This window comes from Schistocerca gregaria, chromosome 7, assembly GCF_023897955.1.
Source record: "Schistocerca gregaria isolate iqSchGreg1 chromosome 7, iqSchGreg1.2, whole genome shotgun sequence".
NCBI classification, from domain to species: Eukaryota; Metazoa; Arthropoda; class Insecta; order Orthoptera; family Acrididae; genus Schistocerca; species Schistocerca gregaria.
In genome coordinates this window covers 402,517,466-402,536,539 of record NC_064926.1, presented here as the reverse complement: position 1 = coordinate 402,536,539, position 19,074 = coordinate 402,517,466, and the positions used below count along the sequence as shown (strand labels likewise).

Below are 19,074 nucleotides of genomic sequence, written 5' to 3'. Positions count from 1 at the left end.
ATAAAATAATTCAAAACCTCTAGTAAACCTCTAGTAGTGTTTCTTGCATGCTACAGTACTTTACAAAATAATTAATAACTAACAAATATAAATTTTCTTCAGTAATAAAAAAAAGTAAAAAAAAAAAGTGCATGTGCAAAAAAGGTGAAAAATTGGTACTTTTTTCATGCAGCTTTTCCACTTTCAGATTTGCATTAAATGTCATGTCACATGAAATAGGACTCGTGGAGTAACATTAAGACATTAGAATCAGTGTAAATAAATTCCCAAGACTGATAACAAAATATCAAACTCTTTACTATAAAAGATATTTGATCTTGGGATCTTACATAACTTAATTCCACCAGAAAATCAGCTTAATGACATTTTATATTGAGCCATGACACAAAGATATACTTTGGCATCTTAATTACATTTAGTACAATAAAGTAGCTGCAAATAACAACTGTTAATTTGCCAGCATTTTCTTAATTATTAATAGCTAAACATCTAAAGGGTATAAACGATAAACTGAAAAATCTGATAAAGGTCATTTGTGGTCTATCAATCCAGAAAACTACCTAAAATTGGCCTACAAAAGCCACTTAAAATGTGGTGCATGTACATACCATGAGATTTTTAATATCCTCTCAGCCTCTTATGCCACTGGCTTTCCTTAACATTAAGAAGTTAACCTGCATTGCGAGGACAGTGGAAGAAAACTGATTTTCAACAAGTTATGCAAAAACTAATCATCTCTCTAATTCGAGCTGTCTCGTAGTAAGGTCAGAGAAACAAAACCATTTGTTAATTTTACACTGCTGAAATGAAATGTCGTGTGGCAAGGGCCTCCCATCAGGTAGGCAGGTCGCCTGGTGTAACTCTTTTGAGTTGACACCATGTTGGCGACTTGCGTGTCGCTGGGGATGAGATGATGATGATGACAAAACACACAGTTCCCGTGCAGAGAAAATCTCCGACCCAGCCAGGAGATGAACCCTGGCCCCTTTGCATGGCATTCCATGGCACTGACTACTCAGCTATCGGGGCGAATTTCAATGTTAAAATTCACAAAATGGTGACATAAAATTTATACAAATGACTATTTTACAACTGGTAAGAGTACGACTAAGCCATTGGCATGAGAGGAGAGAGGATAATATAAATTTTATGCAGCATGCAGGCACTGTATCATGGTGGCTTCTGTAGGCCAATTAGAGATTTTTCTCACCTTAACTGACTACTAGAGTCTTATATGAAACTGTTTGTTTCACCTTCTTCTACGCCACTGTGGTACATTGTAAACTATTATCATTTACGCTCTGTATATGAGGACTCAATGAAGAGACGAGGTGTTGATGACAAGATATCTGAGTAATGCTCCAGCCTCCTACACTTATTTACATTTCATCCTGGATCTTCCATCAACATGTCGACAGTTGTTTTCTGAGGAATTAGTAGCTATACTTTTCCTTGTCCGGGGGTATTTTTCCTACATCCTGACATTCCCTGCACATCCAGTGATCTTAGTACACTCAGTTATTTTTCGCTTTTACTGAAGTTGTTTAAAATATTGATGGGTATAATTACTATGGATCCGCTTAGTGTAATGAAGAATTAAGTTTTCATTCTTGCATAATGCAGTGTTTGGCATAAGGCAGTCTATTCACCCTTTGGACATAGCCCTACAAGAAACCAGCTCAAAAAAAGAACAAGAATGTAGTGCAAATATAATAAAATCACGCCCTTATAAAAGCTACAGCAAGTGTTGTTATGGTTTCATAAGTAGAATTCAATATGATTTAGATCTGCAGTTATGATAGCAGATAGGAGGATATGGGTCACAAAACAATGTGAGTTGTGAAGTCCACAAATGCAGAAAAAAAGAGTCATCAATTTTCTGCCTGCTTAACATCTTACGTGGTGGATAGAAAGGGAACTAAAAAGAACTCTCATAAGTTCAGCAGCCCAAGAACTAGCATAGTTCTGTCTGTCATAGATCCTTTGTTCTAGCATCACTGTAATTACTCATTTACCTGTATGATAACTGATAACATGGATTTTTGTGTGTTGGGGGGGGGGGGGGGGGGGGGGGGGCACACATGCAGCACAAGATCTGGTAGGAACAATATTAAGGAATTGATGATGATGTAGGAGAAAGAGAAGGAGTAATGAATCTGACGAACTTACTGTACTTTTGTATCTCCACTGTTTCAACATAAGTGATGTGGGAACAGAAGGTTTGAGAAAACACTGATGATTGTCTGAAAATTATTTTACTGATTAAGTCTGTCTTTAATACATTGCCCTTCTCCCCATATGACTCAGTACATAAATAAAGAAGTCATTCCTACTGATACGGGGCCACAGCAGATAAAACCATGAAAGCTGTCGGAAGTTATGCATTTAAGTGGCCACACTTGCTGTGTCCTATGGCATCCTCTGCAAACCAGGCCAAATATTTTTATAGACACAATCCCCACTTTCCTGGTCCACATGTAAAATTCGGAGCACTATTGCTGAAGTTTCTATGACAATATAAGCAGTAGAAATAGACACTTCAGCTTTAAACATGTGTTGGTAACTGCAATACCTTATCCTGCCTGGTAATCACTGTTACCATTTCCCCCTCCCTTTATTTCCTCCCTTTATTGACCTTCTGGTCTGAACTGCTGGAGTTGGCAGTTATGTATGCTTTGTGCAAGTGTATTTCAATTGTGCATGTCTGCAACTTAACGTGTCATCTTTACAGTAAGTAGCAACCTATCTTTTCCTACATTGTTGATATCCCTTTGTTACACCTAGACATTAAAGTTTTGATTTTTTTTTTTTTTTAATTTCTTTAGCACAATTTGGAAGCTTTACCCTCTCGTTTTCCAGGTACCTACTACTGCAAAGATACTACTTTTGGAATCTAATCAAAGTGCTCAGAAATGATTAATCTTTAGGTCACACACTCCTATAATGCATTTCTGTGATGCCTCTCTCTCCTCAGTTTTCTCTCTTGAGAAGAGAGTTGTTAACTCTGAGTAGGGTAGCTGCTGTTCTAATGTGCTTGCCGTCTGGGCAGTACTGTTATCAGTGTTCTATACAAGTTGCAAATATAACTTCTTTGCATTTGTCTCAATAGTTCACTACTATGGGATACATAGGTAAACCTTTGATTGAGAGAGGAGAAATTGGTAGGGCACATATACTTTCAGTTCTTCCTAACACATTTTCTTCTAGTAACTTTTCCATATTTCCATCTCTTGTAGCTCCAAGCACAACCTCCTTCCCCCTTCTCCCAAAATAATGACAATTTCAACATACTTAATTTATAATTATATTGCTATAGCAAACTCCAATGAGCCAAAACTAATGCATTACTTGTAAGTTGGGTCACCACACCAGCCTTAATAACTGAAGTAATGTAGTTACATGTTACCCTCCAACAAGGACCCAAAGGGAATAATGATGATTGGACCTAAACCATTATCTCACAACAACAGTGTGTGCATTTACTTCGCCTGCAAATTGGCAATACTATGCAAAATAATGATTTGAGATTTTTTGTACTCAAAGTAGAAAGGTCTGCATAATACATGTTATAAAATGTTTTCCAAATTGAAATTAGGTAGGAATTTTAGCAAAAACTACTAACCTACAACACAGAGCACCTGTCTGGTCAAGCATAATGTAAGTGTTTCATTATTTGTTTACATGGGTAATATGAAACTGAAACACATACTATGAGACAACATTTTGCATGTGAATGTTACATGAATCATGTTATAGCTTCATGCCCGACTATGTAACCAACATCTGAGGAAACCAATTTATGACCTTAAAATATTTCAGAAATTTCTATGTAGAAATTCTTCTTCAGTAAACATAACTATAAAACAAGAAATAAAACGCTATAGAGAATAAGCACAACTAGATAATCATTGGAAAGCAATGACCCCTGTATGAATGCATGGTTTCGCGGTGATATGAATTAATAAAATTTTCTCGGGCTTCCAGCCACATCAGGTGGTTACAATCCCACGAGCTTTCGGATGAGCTCTCCTCAGTCATTGTCAAGTGGTAAGACTGATTGCTGTGTTGCCATGGCCGCATGGGTTTTTAACCACCTGAAGTGGCTGGAAGCCTGAGAAAATTTTCTTAAAATAATGACCCCTCATTAACGCAGTTTAGGTAACAGAGAGAATGGATTATTAATCTGAAAACCACATGAAAGGGAAACAATGTGTACATAGCATCAAACAAAATGCATCTCCTTAATACATTTATGGAAAACACTCTCACTGACAGTCCTGGATAATCCACAACTATTCTCCTGTAATGATTTACATTTTATTTGCTATCTCCATGGAGCCTTTCAGCAACTTGTCAATTTCCATTACATTATTAATGATATCATCCATTTTCCTACTTTATTAAGCAAGGAGCACCGTTCAAGGAACTCAAAAACAAATGTCTATCTTTATCAAATAGTGAATCAATTCAGTAATGCAAAAACAGTTGTCAATAAATTTAATTTTAATTGTAACTGGAAGTTCCATATCACCTAGAGAAAATAAATATGTAAGTTTATTTACCTTGGGCCACCTTTCACAACATTGGATGGATCTGCGTCATCTGCAGCTGCTGTCACATTCACCACATCACGAATGCCTTCCATAAGATCTTCTGGATCACTGAATTCAATCTCTTCTTGTTTCGGATGGGTCTGACTGATGTGTGTTTCAAGAACCTTCTGACGCCGAAATGTCTTCCCACAGTGTGGACAACTGTACACTGGTGTTGGAGGAGACTGAGGCAATGACACAGGTACTGCTGTTGAGGAACTGTTAGGTGCGACAGGACGAAGTGGTTCAAGTTTTACTTGCGACTCATCCTGTTCTTGTGGTCTGTGGAAAATTTAGTTATTTGATTTGCCATGTAAAATATGATTCTTTAAGACTGCTACAAAATGAACTAACATATAATTAAACCTTCTTCTTTCTCTTTAAACAAACATTGATACAATAATCATATTGCATATAAATTTGTTAAATGCTTGTTGCATTAAATATTTGATTTACACACAACTGAATGTATTAGTGAAACACAGACACAAGCAATGACGAAGTTTTGATTGAGAGGAGTGACAGGTATAATGAAATATCATAAAATAAGTCTACTAAAGCTTTCTTCACATGCGTACATGTGTGCGTGCATAAAAAATTGATTTCTTTTCCACGATGAAGACTGCTATCATCATCAAGTGAAAAAACTATGCCACTTTATGAAATAATTTGCATGGAAATATTTAATGGATTATCAAATACACACTGACACAAAAATTGCAACAACAAAAAATAATTAATGTAGAGTAATGCAATTTAAGGAATAAATTTGTCCAGGTAACATATTTAAGTGATTACCACTGCAAGATCACAGGTTAATGTAAGTGTGAGATAAGCCATTGCAAATGTGAAGTGTTGGTACATTAATAACTACTGGTGTAAGTGCCAGAATGTTGAATGTAAGCATGCAAACATGTTGTATTGTAGAGGTGCCAGATGTTAGTTTGTGAAATGTAATTCCATGCCTGTTGCACTTGGTTGGTCAATAAAGGGATGGTTAATGTGGTTTGTGAATGACTGCTGGAGTTGTCATCCAATATGTGGTCCAATGATGCCCCCACATGGGCTCAATTCCCACATGGGCTCAATTGGAGACAGATCTGGTGATCAAGCAGGCCAAAGCAACATGTCAACACTCTGTAGAGGATGATGGCTTACAACAGTAATATGTGGGCAAGCATTGGTCTTTTGGAAAAGTCCCCCTTGAATGCTATTCATGACTGGCAGCACAACAGATTGAATCACCAGACTGATGTACAAATTCACAGTCATGGTGCATGGTATAACCAAAAGAGTGATCCTGTTGTCATACAAAATCACACACCAGACCATAACTCCAGGTGTATGTCCGGTTTGTCTAGCACACAGACAAGCTGGTTGCTGGTCCTTAACTGGCCTCCTCCTAACCAACACACAGCCATCGCTGGCACCAAAATAGAACCGGCTTCCATCAGAAAACACAACAGATTTCCACCCTACCCTCTTGCTTGACACCAGTGATGTAACAAATGGCAGTGGTTTGGGGTCAGTGGGATGTGCACAACAAGACATCTGACTCAGAGCTGTCCTTGAAGTTACTGGTTTGTAACAGTTTGTTGTGTCACTGTGGTGCCAACTGCTCCACAAATTGCCGCTGCAGATGCAGCACAATGTACCAGAGCCATATGCTGAATGCAATGGTCTAGCGTCTTGGTAGTGCCAGACAGCTTTCCAGAGCCTGTTGTTCATGTGACTGTATATTCTTGTGGCCACCGCTGCCAACAAATACGTACAGTGGCTAAATTCCTACAAGTCTTCCTGCAACATCTCAGAAGGAAAAACCAGCTTCTCGGGGTCCTATTACACAACCTCATGCACATTCAGTGACAAGTTGATAATGGTGTCTTTGTCACCTAAAAGGCATTCTCGACTAACATTAATTCAACACATCCTATCTCAAAGGTAACTAATGCTAAAGACCATTATGCTACAGCGTGTCTTTAAAGCAAAACTGATGTGTATCCTTATAGTTGCCCTACTAGTGGCACTCTTATGCAACTGGCGTGGAATTTGAATAGACATCATCTTTCAAATGTAGAAACATCCCTACCAACTTTTGCTTTATGTTTCGCAACTCTTTCTTGTTGTTGCAATTTTTTTTCCATCAGCATATTTCACTATAGCGAGGATTCATTTCAATCATTTTGAGACCCCAAAGTAATTCAAAAATTCAATACATTAAACAATATAAGAGCAAAATTTGATGCGCCTGAAAAAGATGACTGCATCAGTCATTAAAATATTCTATATAAAATGGAAATAACAACTTAGATGTATACCTGCAAGCACATCATCAACAATAATAACTACTGTGTTAAAATTCTGGAATTACCACACTAATGCTCACACAAATGCTGAAGCTGGACACAGTGACAGAATACATCACATAAAGCAAACAGTTTTATTAATTACTGAACTTACCAGTTCTTTCCAAGTAAAATATAAACAGCTGCTTTAGTTGAAAGCATTCAGGGTGTAAAATGGTGACTGGAGATGGCCATGTGACAGAGGAGAGAGAAGAAAATGAGAAATGATGAACATAATGAAGAAATAAAATGGCCAGACACATGGTAACAATAAAATCTGATGGATTAAAATAAAAATGAGACAAGAGAATTAGACCTTTGAAGACCTGTTTTCACTCAATGGCAGATTAAGATGGCCCATCTTTGAAGTGTTTGCTGCAATCTAGATGGTAAATCAAATAGATTGGCAACAACTGTGTGGTCCAATTTGGTGCTGCACGCCTTTGACAACATGCTCCCATTCTCACAAAATATGTTCTCACTTATTAAGAAGTCACAAGCATTAGTACACATAGTTGGCTTGTACAAGGAGCACGTAAATATCTTCTAAATACTCAAAACCACAAACTTCTGCAACAAAGAAGATCCGTTTGTTTGTGAGAACATTTTGTAATAGTTTAGGCTATGTAACATAGAGCCATTGCTCCAACAACGTGCATTACTTGCCTTCAGTTTCTCAGCTATTTGCAATGGAATTCACGGTATGCTGTCTTCATGCTACATTTGAAAGTTTAAATTGTGAACAAGTTGAGATAAATGAAATGAGCTTTAAATACTGAGAACTTTTGCGACAAACTAATATTACAGGCGAGACTGGGATTCCAACCCCAACATGCCACAGCTTACCATCCGTAAAATCAGTGTATGAAGCCAGTTCAGTAACTACCCATGTTTCAAGACAGATGTCATTGCTAATGCAGGAAGCTGTGTGATAAGATAAATGTAAAATTGGATAATGTTTACGATGACCCTTCACAATTAATGACATGAATTGAATACCCAATTAACAATTTTAAATGCAGCAAAAAATCCACTTTTGATGAAGACTGCTCAGAATGTCTCACAGCTGTGGTTACCAAAGAAACCATTGAAAAAGTAAACACTATGATTCTGTTTGATCAGGAAATAAAACTGCACAAGCAGCAGAGGCAGCAGGTGTGTTGTCAGAAATGACAACTGACATTTTATATGATAAGATGGAAAAAAAATTAAAAAAAGGAGGATGAGAAGAAGAAGAAGAAGAAGAAGAAGAAGAAGAAGAAGGTCAGCCCAACTCGTTCCACAATGGTAATGTTGGACTGCAATTGGGTGTGGTTTTAAATTCAAATTTGTATGTGAGCAATGAGTGTGTTGAGTTTTCACTGGCAATGAGACCTGGATTCATCATTATACCCACAATAGCAAACAATAGTGAAAACAATGGGTTACTTCTGAAGAAGATGCTAGAAAGAGGTTGACGACTATCCCATAAATTAAAATAGTTATGGCAACAATTTTTTAGTATGTGAAGGGTGTCATACACGTAAACTTCTTAGATAAAGGAAAGAAGCATCACTGGTCAGTTCTACTGTGAGATATTGAACTCTTCAACAAGATACTGAAGGAAACTCAGGCCCCTTCAGCAAAGAAGAAGGTATTGTTTCTGTTATTGTGTACACGACCAGTTTCGGAATGCTTAAAAGTTCCATCATCTGGTGTAAACTGTAATAATGAAAATATTGTGTTACATGACAATGGAAGTGGTTCCTCAAGTCTGGAATATCAGATAAAGAATTACACGGCAAAAATTTCTAAAATCAATTAAAATAAATCAAAAGATAGAACAGGATGTTTGATTATAAATAAAATCACTTAACCATTTGAGGACATCCTCACCCAAAGCAAAGGTTCCATGTCAAAAGGATAAAAGGAACCTAGAAAAACGTACAAAAACAGACATCATGACTAGACACCAAAAGTCAACACAATCTTGAAACATGTAAAATGCAATAAAGAGGTGGGGGAGAGAAATTATGTATTGTGTAGAATTAATTACATAAATTCCATAAAAACTGTTCCCCATGCTGTGTGATCACAAAGACAAACAGGAAAACTGTAATAGTAAATACCAGCTGTGAGTACTGAGGCCTAAGCACAGGTGCGGTATAGAACAGATATGTTTCATGATTGTAAATTAAGCAGCTGTTTTGCAGTTTCTTCACTAAAATGTAATTATACAGTTGCAGCTGCCCCATAAGAACATCTCTTTGTTGTGTTTATTAGCTTTAGCTTCTATTTTTACTCTGCATCTTACCTGACAAAATAAGATTTAGAAATACTTCATCCTGTGCAATTTCTTTATTGTTTGCTACTATAAACCCCCCCCCCCCCCCATGAACCATTGACCTTGTCGTTGGTGGGGAGGCTTGCATGCCTCAGCGATACAGATAGCCGTACCGTAGGTACAACCACAACGGAGGGGTATCTGTTGAGAGGTCAGACAAATGTGTGGTTCCTGAAGAGGGGCAAGCAGCCTTTTCAGTAGTTGCAAGGGCAACAGTCTGGATGATTGACTGATCTGGCCTTGAACAATAACTAAAACGGCCTTGCTGTGCTGGTATTGCGAATGGCTGAAAGCAAGGGGAAACTACGGCCATAATTTTTCCCGAGGGCATGCAGCTTCACTGTATGATTAAAGGATGATGGCGTCCTCTTGGGTAAAATATTCTGGAGGTACAATAGTCCCCCATTCGGATCTCTGGGCGGGGACTACTCAAGAGGATGCCGTCCGTTATCAGGAGAAAGAAAGCTGGCGTTCTACGGATCGGAGCGTGGAATGTCAGATCCCTTAATCGGGCATGTAGGTTAGAAAATTTAAAAAGGGAAATGAATAGGTTAAAGTTAGATATAGTGGGAATTAGTGAAGTTCGGTGGCAGGAGGAACAAGACTTCTGGTCAGGTGACTACAGGGTTATAAACACAAAATCAAATAGGGGTAATGCAAGAGTAGGTTTAATAACGAATAGGAAAATAGGAATGCGGGTAAGCTACTACAAACAGCATAGTGAATGCATTATTGTGGCCAAGATAGATACTAAGCCCACACCTACTACAGTAGTACAAGTTTATATGCCAACTAGCTCTGCAGATGATGAAAAAATTGAAGAAATGTATGATGAAATAAAAGAAATTATTCAGATAGTGAAAGGAGACGAAAATTTAATAGTCATGGGTGATTGGAATTCAAGTGTAGGAAAAGGGAGAGAAGGAAACGTAGTAGGTGAATATGGATTGGGGCTAAGATATGAAAGAGGAAGCCGCTTGGTAGAATTTTTCACAGAGCACAACTTAATCATAGCTAACACTTGGTTTCAGAATCATGAAAGGAGGTTGTATACATGGAAGAACCCTGGAGATACTAAAAGGTATCAGATAGATTATATAATGGTAAGACAGAGATTTAGGAAACAGGTTTTAAATTGTAAGACATTTCCAGGGGCAGATGTGGACTCTGACCACAATCTATTGGTAATGAACTGTAGATTAAAACTGAAGAAACTGCAAAAAGGTGGGAATTTAAGGAGATGGGACTGGATAAACTGGCTAAACCAGAGGCTGTACAGAGTTTCAGGGAGAGGGGAAAGAAATACAGTAGAAGAAGAATGGCTTGCTATGAGGGATGAAGTAGTGAAGGCAGCAGAGGATCAAGTAAGTAAAAAGACGGGGGCTGCTAGAAATACTTGGGTAACAGAAGAAATATTGAATTTAATTGATGAAAGGAGAAAATATAAAAATGCAGTAAATGAAGCAGGCAAAAAGGAATACAAATGTCTCAAAAATGAGATCAACAGGAAGTGCAAAATGGCTAAGCAGGGATGGCTAGTGGACAAATGTAAGGATGTAGAGGCTTATCTCACTAGGGGTAAGATAGATACTGCCTACAGGTAAATTAAAGAGACCTCTGGAGAAAAGAGAACCATTTGTACGAATATCAAGAGTTCAGATGGAAACCCAGTTCTAAGCAAAGAGGGGAAAGCAAAAATGTGGAAGGAGTATATAGAGGGTATATACAAGGGCGATGTACTTGAGGACAATATTATGGAAATGGAAGAGGAAGTAGATGAAGATGACATGGGAGATACAATATTGCGTGAAGAGTTTGACAGAGCACTGAAAGACCTGAGTCGAAAGAAGACCCCCGGAGTAGACAACATTTCATTGGAACTACTGACTGCCTTGGGAGAACCAGTCCTGACAAAACTCTACCATCTGGTGAGCAGGATGTATGAAACAGGCGAAATACCCTCAGACTTCAAGAAGAATATAATAATTCCAATCCCAAAGAAAGCAGGTGTTGACAAATGTGAAAATTACCGAACTATCAGTTTAATAAGTCACAGCTGCAAAATACTAACTCGAATTCTTTACAGACGAATGGAAAAATTAGTGGGGAAGATCAGTTTGGATTCTGTAGAAATACTGGAACACGTGAGGCAATACTGACCTTACAACTTATCTTAGCAGAAAGATTAAGGAAAGGCAAACCTACATTTCTAGCATTTGTAGACTTAGAGAAAGCTTTTGAAGAAAGCTTTTGACAATGTTGACTGGAATACTCTCTTTCAAATACTAAAGGTGGCAAGGGTAAAATACAGGGAGCGAAAGGCTATTTACAATTTGTACAGAAACCAGATGGCAGTTATAAGAGTCAAGGGACATGAAAGGGAAGCAGTGGTTGGGAAGGGAGTAAGAGAGGGTTGCAGCCTCTCCCCGATGTTATTCAATCTGTATATTGAGCAAGCAGTAAAGGAAACAAAAGAAAAATTCGGAGTAGGTATTAAAATTCATGGAGAAGAATTAAAAACTTTGAGGTTAGACGATGACATTGTAATTCGGTCAGAGACAGCAAAGGACTTGGAAGAGCAGGTGAACGGAATGGACAGTGTCTTGAAAGGATATAAGATGAACATCAACAAAAGCAAAACGAGAATAATGGAATGTAGTCGAATTAAGTCGGGTGATGCTGAGGGAAATGAGACTCTTAAAGTAGTAAAAGAGTTTTGCTATTTGGGGAGAAAAATAACTGATGATGGTCGAAGTAGAGAGGGTATAAAATGTAGACTGGCAATGGCAAGGAAAGCCTTTCTGAAGAAGAGAAATTTGTTAACATTGAGTATAGATTTAAGTGTCAGGAAGTCATTTCTGAAAGTATTTGTATGGAGTGTAGCCATGTATGGAAGTGAAACATGGACGATAAATAGTTTGGACAAGAAGAGATAGAAACTTTCGAAATGTGGTGCTACAGAAGAATGCTGAAGATTAGATGGGTAGATCACATAACTAATGAGGAAGTATTGAATAGGATTGGGGAGAAGAGAAGTTTGTGGCACAACTTGACCAGAAGAAGGGATCGGTTGGTAGGACATGTTTTGAGGCATCAAGGGATCACAAATTTAGCATTGGAGGGCAGCGTGAAGGGTAAAAATCGTAGAGGGAGACCAAGAGATGAATACATTAAGCATATTCAGAAGGATGTAGGTTGCAGTAGGTACTGGGAGATGAAGAGGCTTGCACAGGATAGAGTAGCATGGAGAGCTGCATCAAACCAGTCTTAGGACTGAAGACAACAACAACTATAGAAAACTTCAAATATTTTACCTCTCAGCAATGAGCTCTTGACATTTCTGGTATCAAAGTAATATTAAACCACCTCTCCCCCAAAATTAACATTCTTCTAGTGGAATTTGTTGTGATTTTTCTGTTTTTGTAACCTTTGTAGATATATTCTGCCTCTTCATCAGAATTTCAGCACATCAGTGAAGTAACTCGAGTGATTTCCATTAGATATCTTTTCTTTCTATTACTTTTAAGGTAAGTCTAGCTATTTTGTATGAGATTCATTTAATATATGTAATACTGTTTATAATTTTAGTGTCTATAGAAAAGCCTACACTTCAATCTGACAGGAAGTGTCTCAAAAAGATAACAATTGTTAGTCATCAATTGTCACACCAGTTAAACGTGCAAATCATCTTACTTAAAGTGTAGTACTTACACAATAATACTGACTTCAGATATGAGTAATGTAAAATCTACTTACACATCTGGCTCATCAACATGGTCTGTGGCTTCTTCATCCATTACAGTGCTAGTAGCAGATAAAGGTTCATAATGTGATTTCAGATGCTCAAAAAATTTAATCTGATGTGTGAAGACACGGCCACACAGTTCACAACTGAAGGCTTGAGAATGATGCGCCATTTGTCGATGAGAGACCAGTGTCGACTGTGAATTAAATTGTGCACCACATCGATTACACTTATAATGGCGTGCTGATAAACTGCGAGACGGAGATGATGATGATGATTTCTGGGACTGCTGGTGCTGCACCTAAACAAGGAAATAAAATGTGCTTCATTCTGTGTTCTGGCAAACAGAAGTTTTCTTGCATATATATAACAGTAAACAATTTTCTTTACATAAATGTTAGATTGTTAGATATTATGTGCTAATTAAAAATCATGAAGGGAATATAAACAATATTATGAAGAACAACAAAAACTCATGACATGCAAATGTTGTTACACAGTGGCTAGTGTATAAACAAGCAGCTGATGATTGTTGCTCAGTTTCTCTCAGTTACTAAAGTACCATTCTCTTTTTCCTAATTGGGAAAAATAAGATTGAGAATATTGATCAATTAAAGTAATTTGCAACTGTCACCAAAGAAGGTGTGGTGCGGGAATGAATCACCATTCTCAAAACTGCAGCCATATGTTGTCCCTATTTGAAAAATATGAGTTACATTCAGCAAACTCTATGCTGCACTGCAATGCTGCATTAACACAATTCTAAGTGAACATTACTTTGGTTTAATCATATTATATTTTCATATAATTCAGCCAAATAACTATAAAAGGAAAGAAGAGTAGCTTCATTTGCATGATACTACTATTTCAGATAACTGCCCTGAAATGAACACTTCCTTTATAATCTTTTGAAGTCATGTATAATGAGCACATTATTAGCAAATTAGTAATGGGTGTTCTTCTTTTCTTTTCTTTTTTTAGGGGCTTTGATTCAAGTTTCATTTTATCAGCACTTCCCTTTACAATTCTCAAATCTGCAGAAAAAGAAGCAGCACAGCTGATATCCCTGCTACACTCTATAAGGTCGCTTGCGGAGAAGAGATGTATGTGCTGATGAAGAAAGATATAGACAATAGGGTTTAGTGTCCAGTTGTCAACTTGATCCTCGGTGATGGAGAACAAGCTCAGAATGAACAGGAAAGGAGATGTAAAGTGACCTTCTCCAAAGAATCATTACTACACTTTCGGTATTTAGGCAATATTCAGAGAACCTACCTCTTTAGGGCCAGAGCCTGGTTCCTTCTGAAAAACATTCAGTATTCTAACCACTGTACCACCCTACTTCAGTAAGGTGGAAAGTGGAACAATGTGCTTCAAATCAAATAATTACCTGTCATAATTTGTATGGCTAACCGCTACACCAGTTGAGTTCACTTTAGTAATGTGGAAAGTGAAACAACACGTCTCCGAAGAAATAATTATCTGTCTCAACCTGTATGGCTGGTTGTACACATGGTTGATACACAAACTGAGAATGGAACATGTGAGAGCTACGAAAAATCATGCCGAATTAGGTTCCACATCGGAGTGGGAAACAAAATTCACAATGTCAAGCACCACTCGGAACTGAATTGCAAAAGGGCTAAAGGAAGACATCCACAAATTCATTACCTTTGTGAAAAAAAAGATGTGTTTAATGTACTGCAAAAGTGTTCAAAGATAAGACCAAACATTTTGAAATACTGGAAACTCTTAACTATCAGCCTATCCCCATTATTTGTCTAGCTGTCAAACAGCAACAGTTGATGAGAAACAGAGAGAAATCATGAAGACTGTTCAGCAGGTTCTATTCATCCAGCATGGCACATTTAACACGATAAATGAGAAGCACACCGAACAGAAAGTGGATGATCACGACCCCCTGGTTAAGAGTTTCCATTATGAGAGTCAAGTTGCTGCACATGATACCGTTGCTACAACGAGAATTTATGCAAAGGAATGTACAGATGTGTGGGTTTAATGAAATTATATCACTGAACATTTTAGGAAAAGTGAGGTTAGATGGTGTCTGAAACAACTTTTTTTACTTTGACTTTTTGAAGAAGAAGAAGAAGAAAAAGACGAAGGAAGGAAGGAAGGAAGGAAGAATATGGTTTAACATGTTTCCAACAATCAGGTTGTTAGAGCTGGAGCACGAGCTCTTACTGAGGAAGAAAAGCGCCTTGTTCTTTCTATGGAATCGTGTACATCTACATCTACAGTCTCCAAACCACTTTGAGGTGCATGGCAGAGGTACATTCCACTGCACTAGTTATTAGGGTTTCTTCCTGTTCCATTCCATATTGAGCATGGTAAGAATAATTGTTTGAATGCCTCTGTGCATGTAGTAATTATTCTAATCTTATCTCCATGATCCCTGTGTAAGCAATACGTAGGGGGTGGTTGTACATCTCAAGGGTAATCATCATTCAAATCCAGTTCTTGAAACTTTGTTAACAGACTTGCTCAGGACTGTTTACAATTGTCTTCAAGAGTCTGCCATTTCAGTAACTTCAGTATCTCTGTGTGATTCTCCCATGGATTAAACAAATCTGTGACCATTTGTGCTGCCCTTCTCTGTATACATTCAATATCCCCTGTTAGTCTTGTCTGGTACGGGTCCCGCGCTCTTGAGCAATATTCTAGGATGGGTCTTGTGAGTGATTTCTAAGCAATCTCTTTTGTATACTGATTACACTTCCCCAGTAGTCTACAAATAAACTGATGTCTACCACCTGCTATACCCATAACTGAAGCTATGTGATCATTCCACTTCATATCCTTACAAAGTGTTACACCAACGTACTTGTATGAGTTGGCCAATCCCAGCAGTGACTCAATGATAGTATAGCCTCAGAATACTATGTTTTTTCGTTTTGTGAATTGTAAAATTTTAAATTTCTGGACATTTAGGGCCTCTCTTCTCACTATAATCTATCATAGATCCCTCAAACAGAAAACTGTGCCCAGTTCTTGGAAAAAGGCACAGATCAGACCCATCAACAAGAAGGGTAGTAGAAGTGATCCACAAAACTACTGTCCAATATCCTCGAATACCATGTTGTAGAATCTTAGAACATATTCTGAGTTCAAACATAATGAGGTATCCTGAACAGAATGACCTCAATGCCAATCAGCATGGTTTTCGAAAACACTGATCATGCGAAAGCCAACTCACACATTTCCCACATGAAAATCATACCAGCATTTACCAGTGTTTCACCACTGCGTCATCTTGCCCACTTTTTGACTTTTTAAGAACTTCAGCTCCTCCCAACTTTGTTTAATGCCGGTAAAAAATTGGCAATTCATGTAATGGATAATCACCTTGAGATCTCTGTATGTCACACGATCTTAACAATATCCTATGAAGGAAATCTGAACACTAGTGCAGTCTAAATTGTATAAAACTAGTCATCACGTAACCAGTGGCTCATTGTTTCAGGGTAAAGTGGCACACTATGAATACATAGGTCTTGCATTTCATCCCAGGTCTGTTCTAGGATTTTTATCCATCACCAGTATCAATTCTTTCAAAAATGTTTTTAAAGAGTACCCCTGTAACTACCTTGGTAAGCCAGTTCAAATAAAATAAGAATAAAGGTCTGAGGAAGACAAATCCATACCAGCTCTCCTGCAGGACCATACCTAGTAAAGTGCCGTGTTGTTTAAATCAACTTTTGAGTTGATGACAGCCTTACCATTGTAACCTGTTAAAATAAGAGTCTTCATAAACAACGATTTCCATCTACATTAGACCCCAGAGGGCACTTTCGATACACACATGAACGGCGTCTTGCCTGCAGCAGTGCTACTGTGTCTTACAAGCACAAGCAACGAGACTGATGTCTGGCTTAGCTGTGTCAACAGATAGTCCCTGAGTTTCCTAACCAATAGGCTGATTTCAGTACTGGTTACTCTTAGTTTATTTCACAACTGTGTGATGTCTACTTCCTTACCATGCAATATTTTTTAGGAACTGTTCCCTGAGGAACTTATTTGTTCTGTCCATTTAGTTGGGCAAAACAAACTCTAGTAGACACTTCAACTTTCTTTGATAACAGTTTCTTGATTGCCAACTGCCTTCTGTTATGTTTGAGTTGGTATTTCGATAAAATGTAAAAAAAAAATGTGGAACAGCTTCTGCTGTAAGAGATCATCTTTCTCTTGGAATTTGAATTATTTTGCACTGATGAAAAAGTTCTTCTAAGAAACGAGAATCACATACAAAACAATTCTGAAGGAGATTTCTGTAGGATTGTTCTCAGTTATTCAGAAAATTTAATTTTTTTAAGAGGTCTAAGGAATTTTTTTTCTCTAACTTTCTCTGTAGTCACATCAGCATTTCTCCTTGTGTAAATGTTTTTAATTCATAGTTATTATATTTCATTATTACCGATTTGTCCAACTGTTTTAACAATTGCTAATAATAATAATAATAATAATAATAATAATAATAATAATCAAACGCAACAGACAAGTAATGATGCTGCCAGTAGTTCTCTGAAACAACACAAATGTGGTGTGTCCTGTGTTACCACCCAGCAAGATGTAGGACTACTATTACGCGTTGAGGAACAATGAAGTTAAAAAAGTTCTCAAAATTTGTGGATGTTGTGGCAACACACCCACTCCCTACAAAACTAATGGCATACTCCAATATTTAACTGAATAAATAATAAAAGTTTTATGGATTGCTCACACTTCCAATAGAATCTCATCTCCCCAGAAAAAAACTATAAAAATTATTGTGCTGCTCCCCAGGAAAAAAAAAAAACACAAAAACTATTGTGATGAGTTATTTTGTTCTTTCACATGCAGAATTGTAGATTCCTCTTATCAGTAGGATAGTTCTTCTTCTGGCATATTATGAAATAGAGACCATTACATGTAAATACCGACTGAAAAATCTCCAAATACTACAGACTAATGTTTATCGCAGTATTTAAACACATTTATTTTTAGTGGATAAGAAGGTGGTTTGTTTATTCTGAGTAGCTGTGAAATCAAACCTGTTGCTGGTGCTGGTGCTGGTGCTGCTGCTGGTGCTGCTGCTGTTGCTGTTTCAGTTTGCGTGGTATGCGCTTCTTATGAGGAAGACTGCGACGAGAAGCACGACCTGTGCCATAATCAGAAGAACCAGATCCAGCATCAATGTCTGCTTCTTGATCTAATGCCTGCTCATCTCCACTCTCATCTTCCTCACTTTTTATGTCATATTCTTCCTTCAATTCATCTCTCGGTGACCTCGGAAGCTCGTGTTGTATTGCCTGCACATGGTGGCGACGTGTCTGTACTGTTGTTGTAGAAGGAGCCGATGCAGCAGCTTGCTCTGCTTGATGGTACAATTTCAAGATACGATCACCCTGAAAACAGGTAAGCTTAATAAGAAATTATACTATAAAATCTATATTTGTATCACATGTGTTTAATAATTCTAATGAATAAATTTATTGGAACCAACACTGTGCAGATATGATTCAGGATATAAAAATCATTATTACAGTCTACAATTCAAAATGTGGAACCTATCTACTTTAAAACTGAGTCAGTATGTGAAAAATACATATTTCAGATACTCTAGGATGTTTATTTGACTCTCCTGAAATTATTCCCTACAGCCATATTTACATCTATTTGTATATGTGCATGTTCACCACAGGAAAGGATTAATCCTCCTAAAAAACAATATTAACTATTCTTTAATCATCACAAAGAGAGATACTCATTGGTACCTTCATCGGTGGAAGTAATGCTTCTTGAACACAATACGCTCTAAGATCTGTAAGCTCAAAGTAATTACTTCTAGAATATTGCAAATTATTTTACAGTCAAGACTGAATAATATTACCTGGTGCCACATTTTTTTTAATGCAGTGATTCACAATGTTATTTAGTTGGATAAAAGATCCATAAGTACCCACTGGGGACTTTGCAATCTGCAAGTTGTCAGAGAGATTCACAAATCGAAATGCATGTAGAAAAAAGTAAAACAGTGTCTTCATTCAATGAAAGTAAAAGTAACTATTG

At 37.5% G+C, this 19,074-nt stretch overlaps 1 protein-coding gene across 2 annotated transcripts in view; it reads right to left on the bottom strand.

Moving 5' to 3' along the window:
- LOC126281429 (zinc finger protein 221-like) overlaps positions 1–19,074 on the bottom strand; it is a 152,158-nt gene that overhangs the window by 74,240 nt on the left and 58,844 nt on the right. For both annotated transcript variants that reach the window (XM_049980382.1, XM_049980383.1), the window contains exons 3-5: positions 18,057–18,410; positions 13,017–13,306; positions 4,563–4,874 (exon numbers count right to left, since the gene is read on the bottom strand). In XM_049980382.1, coding sequence (XP_049836339.1) covers positions 4,563–4,874; positions 13,017–13,306; positions 18,057–18,410 — 956 coding nt within the window. The remainder of the gene's footprint in view (positions 1–4,562; positions 4,875–13,016; positions 13,307–18,056; positions 18,411–19,074) is intronic.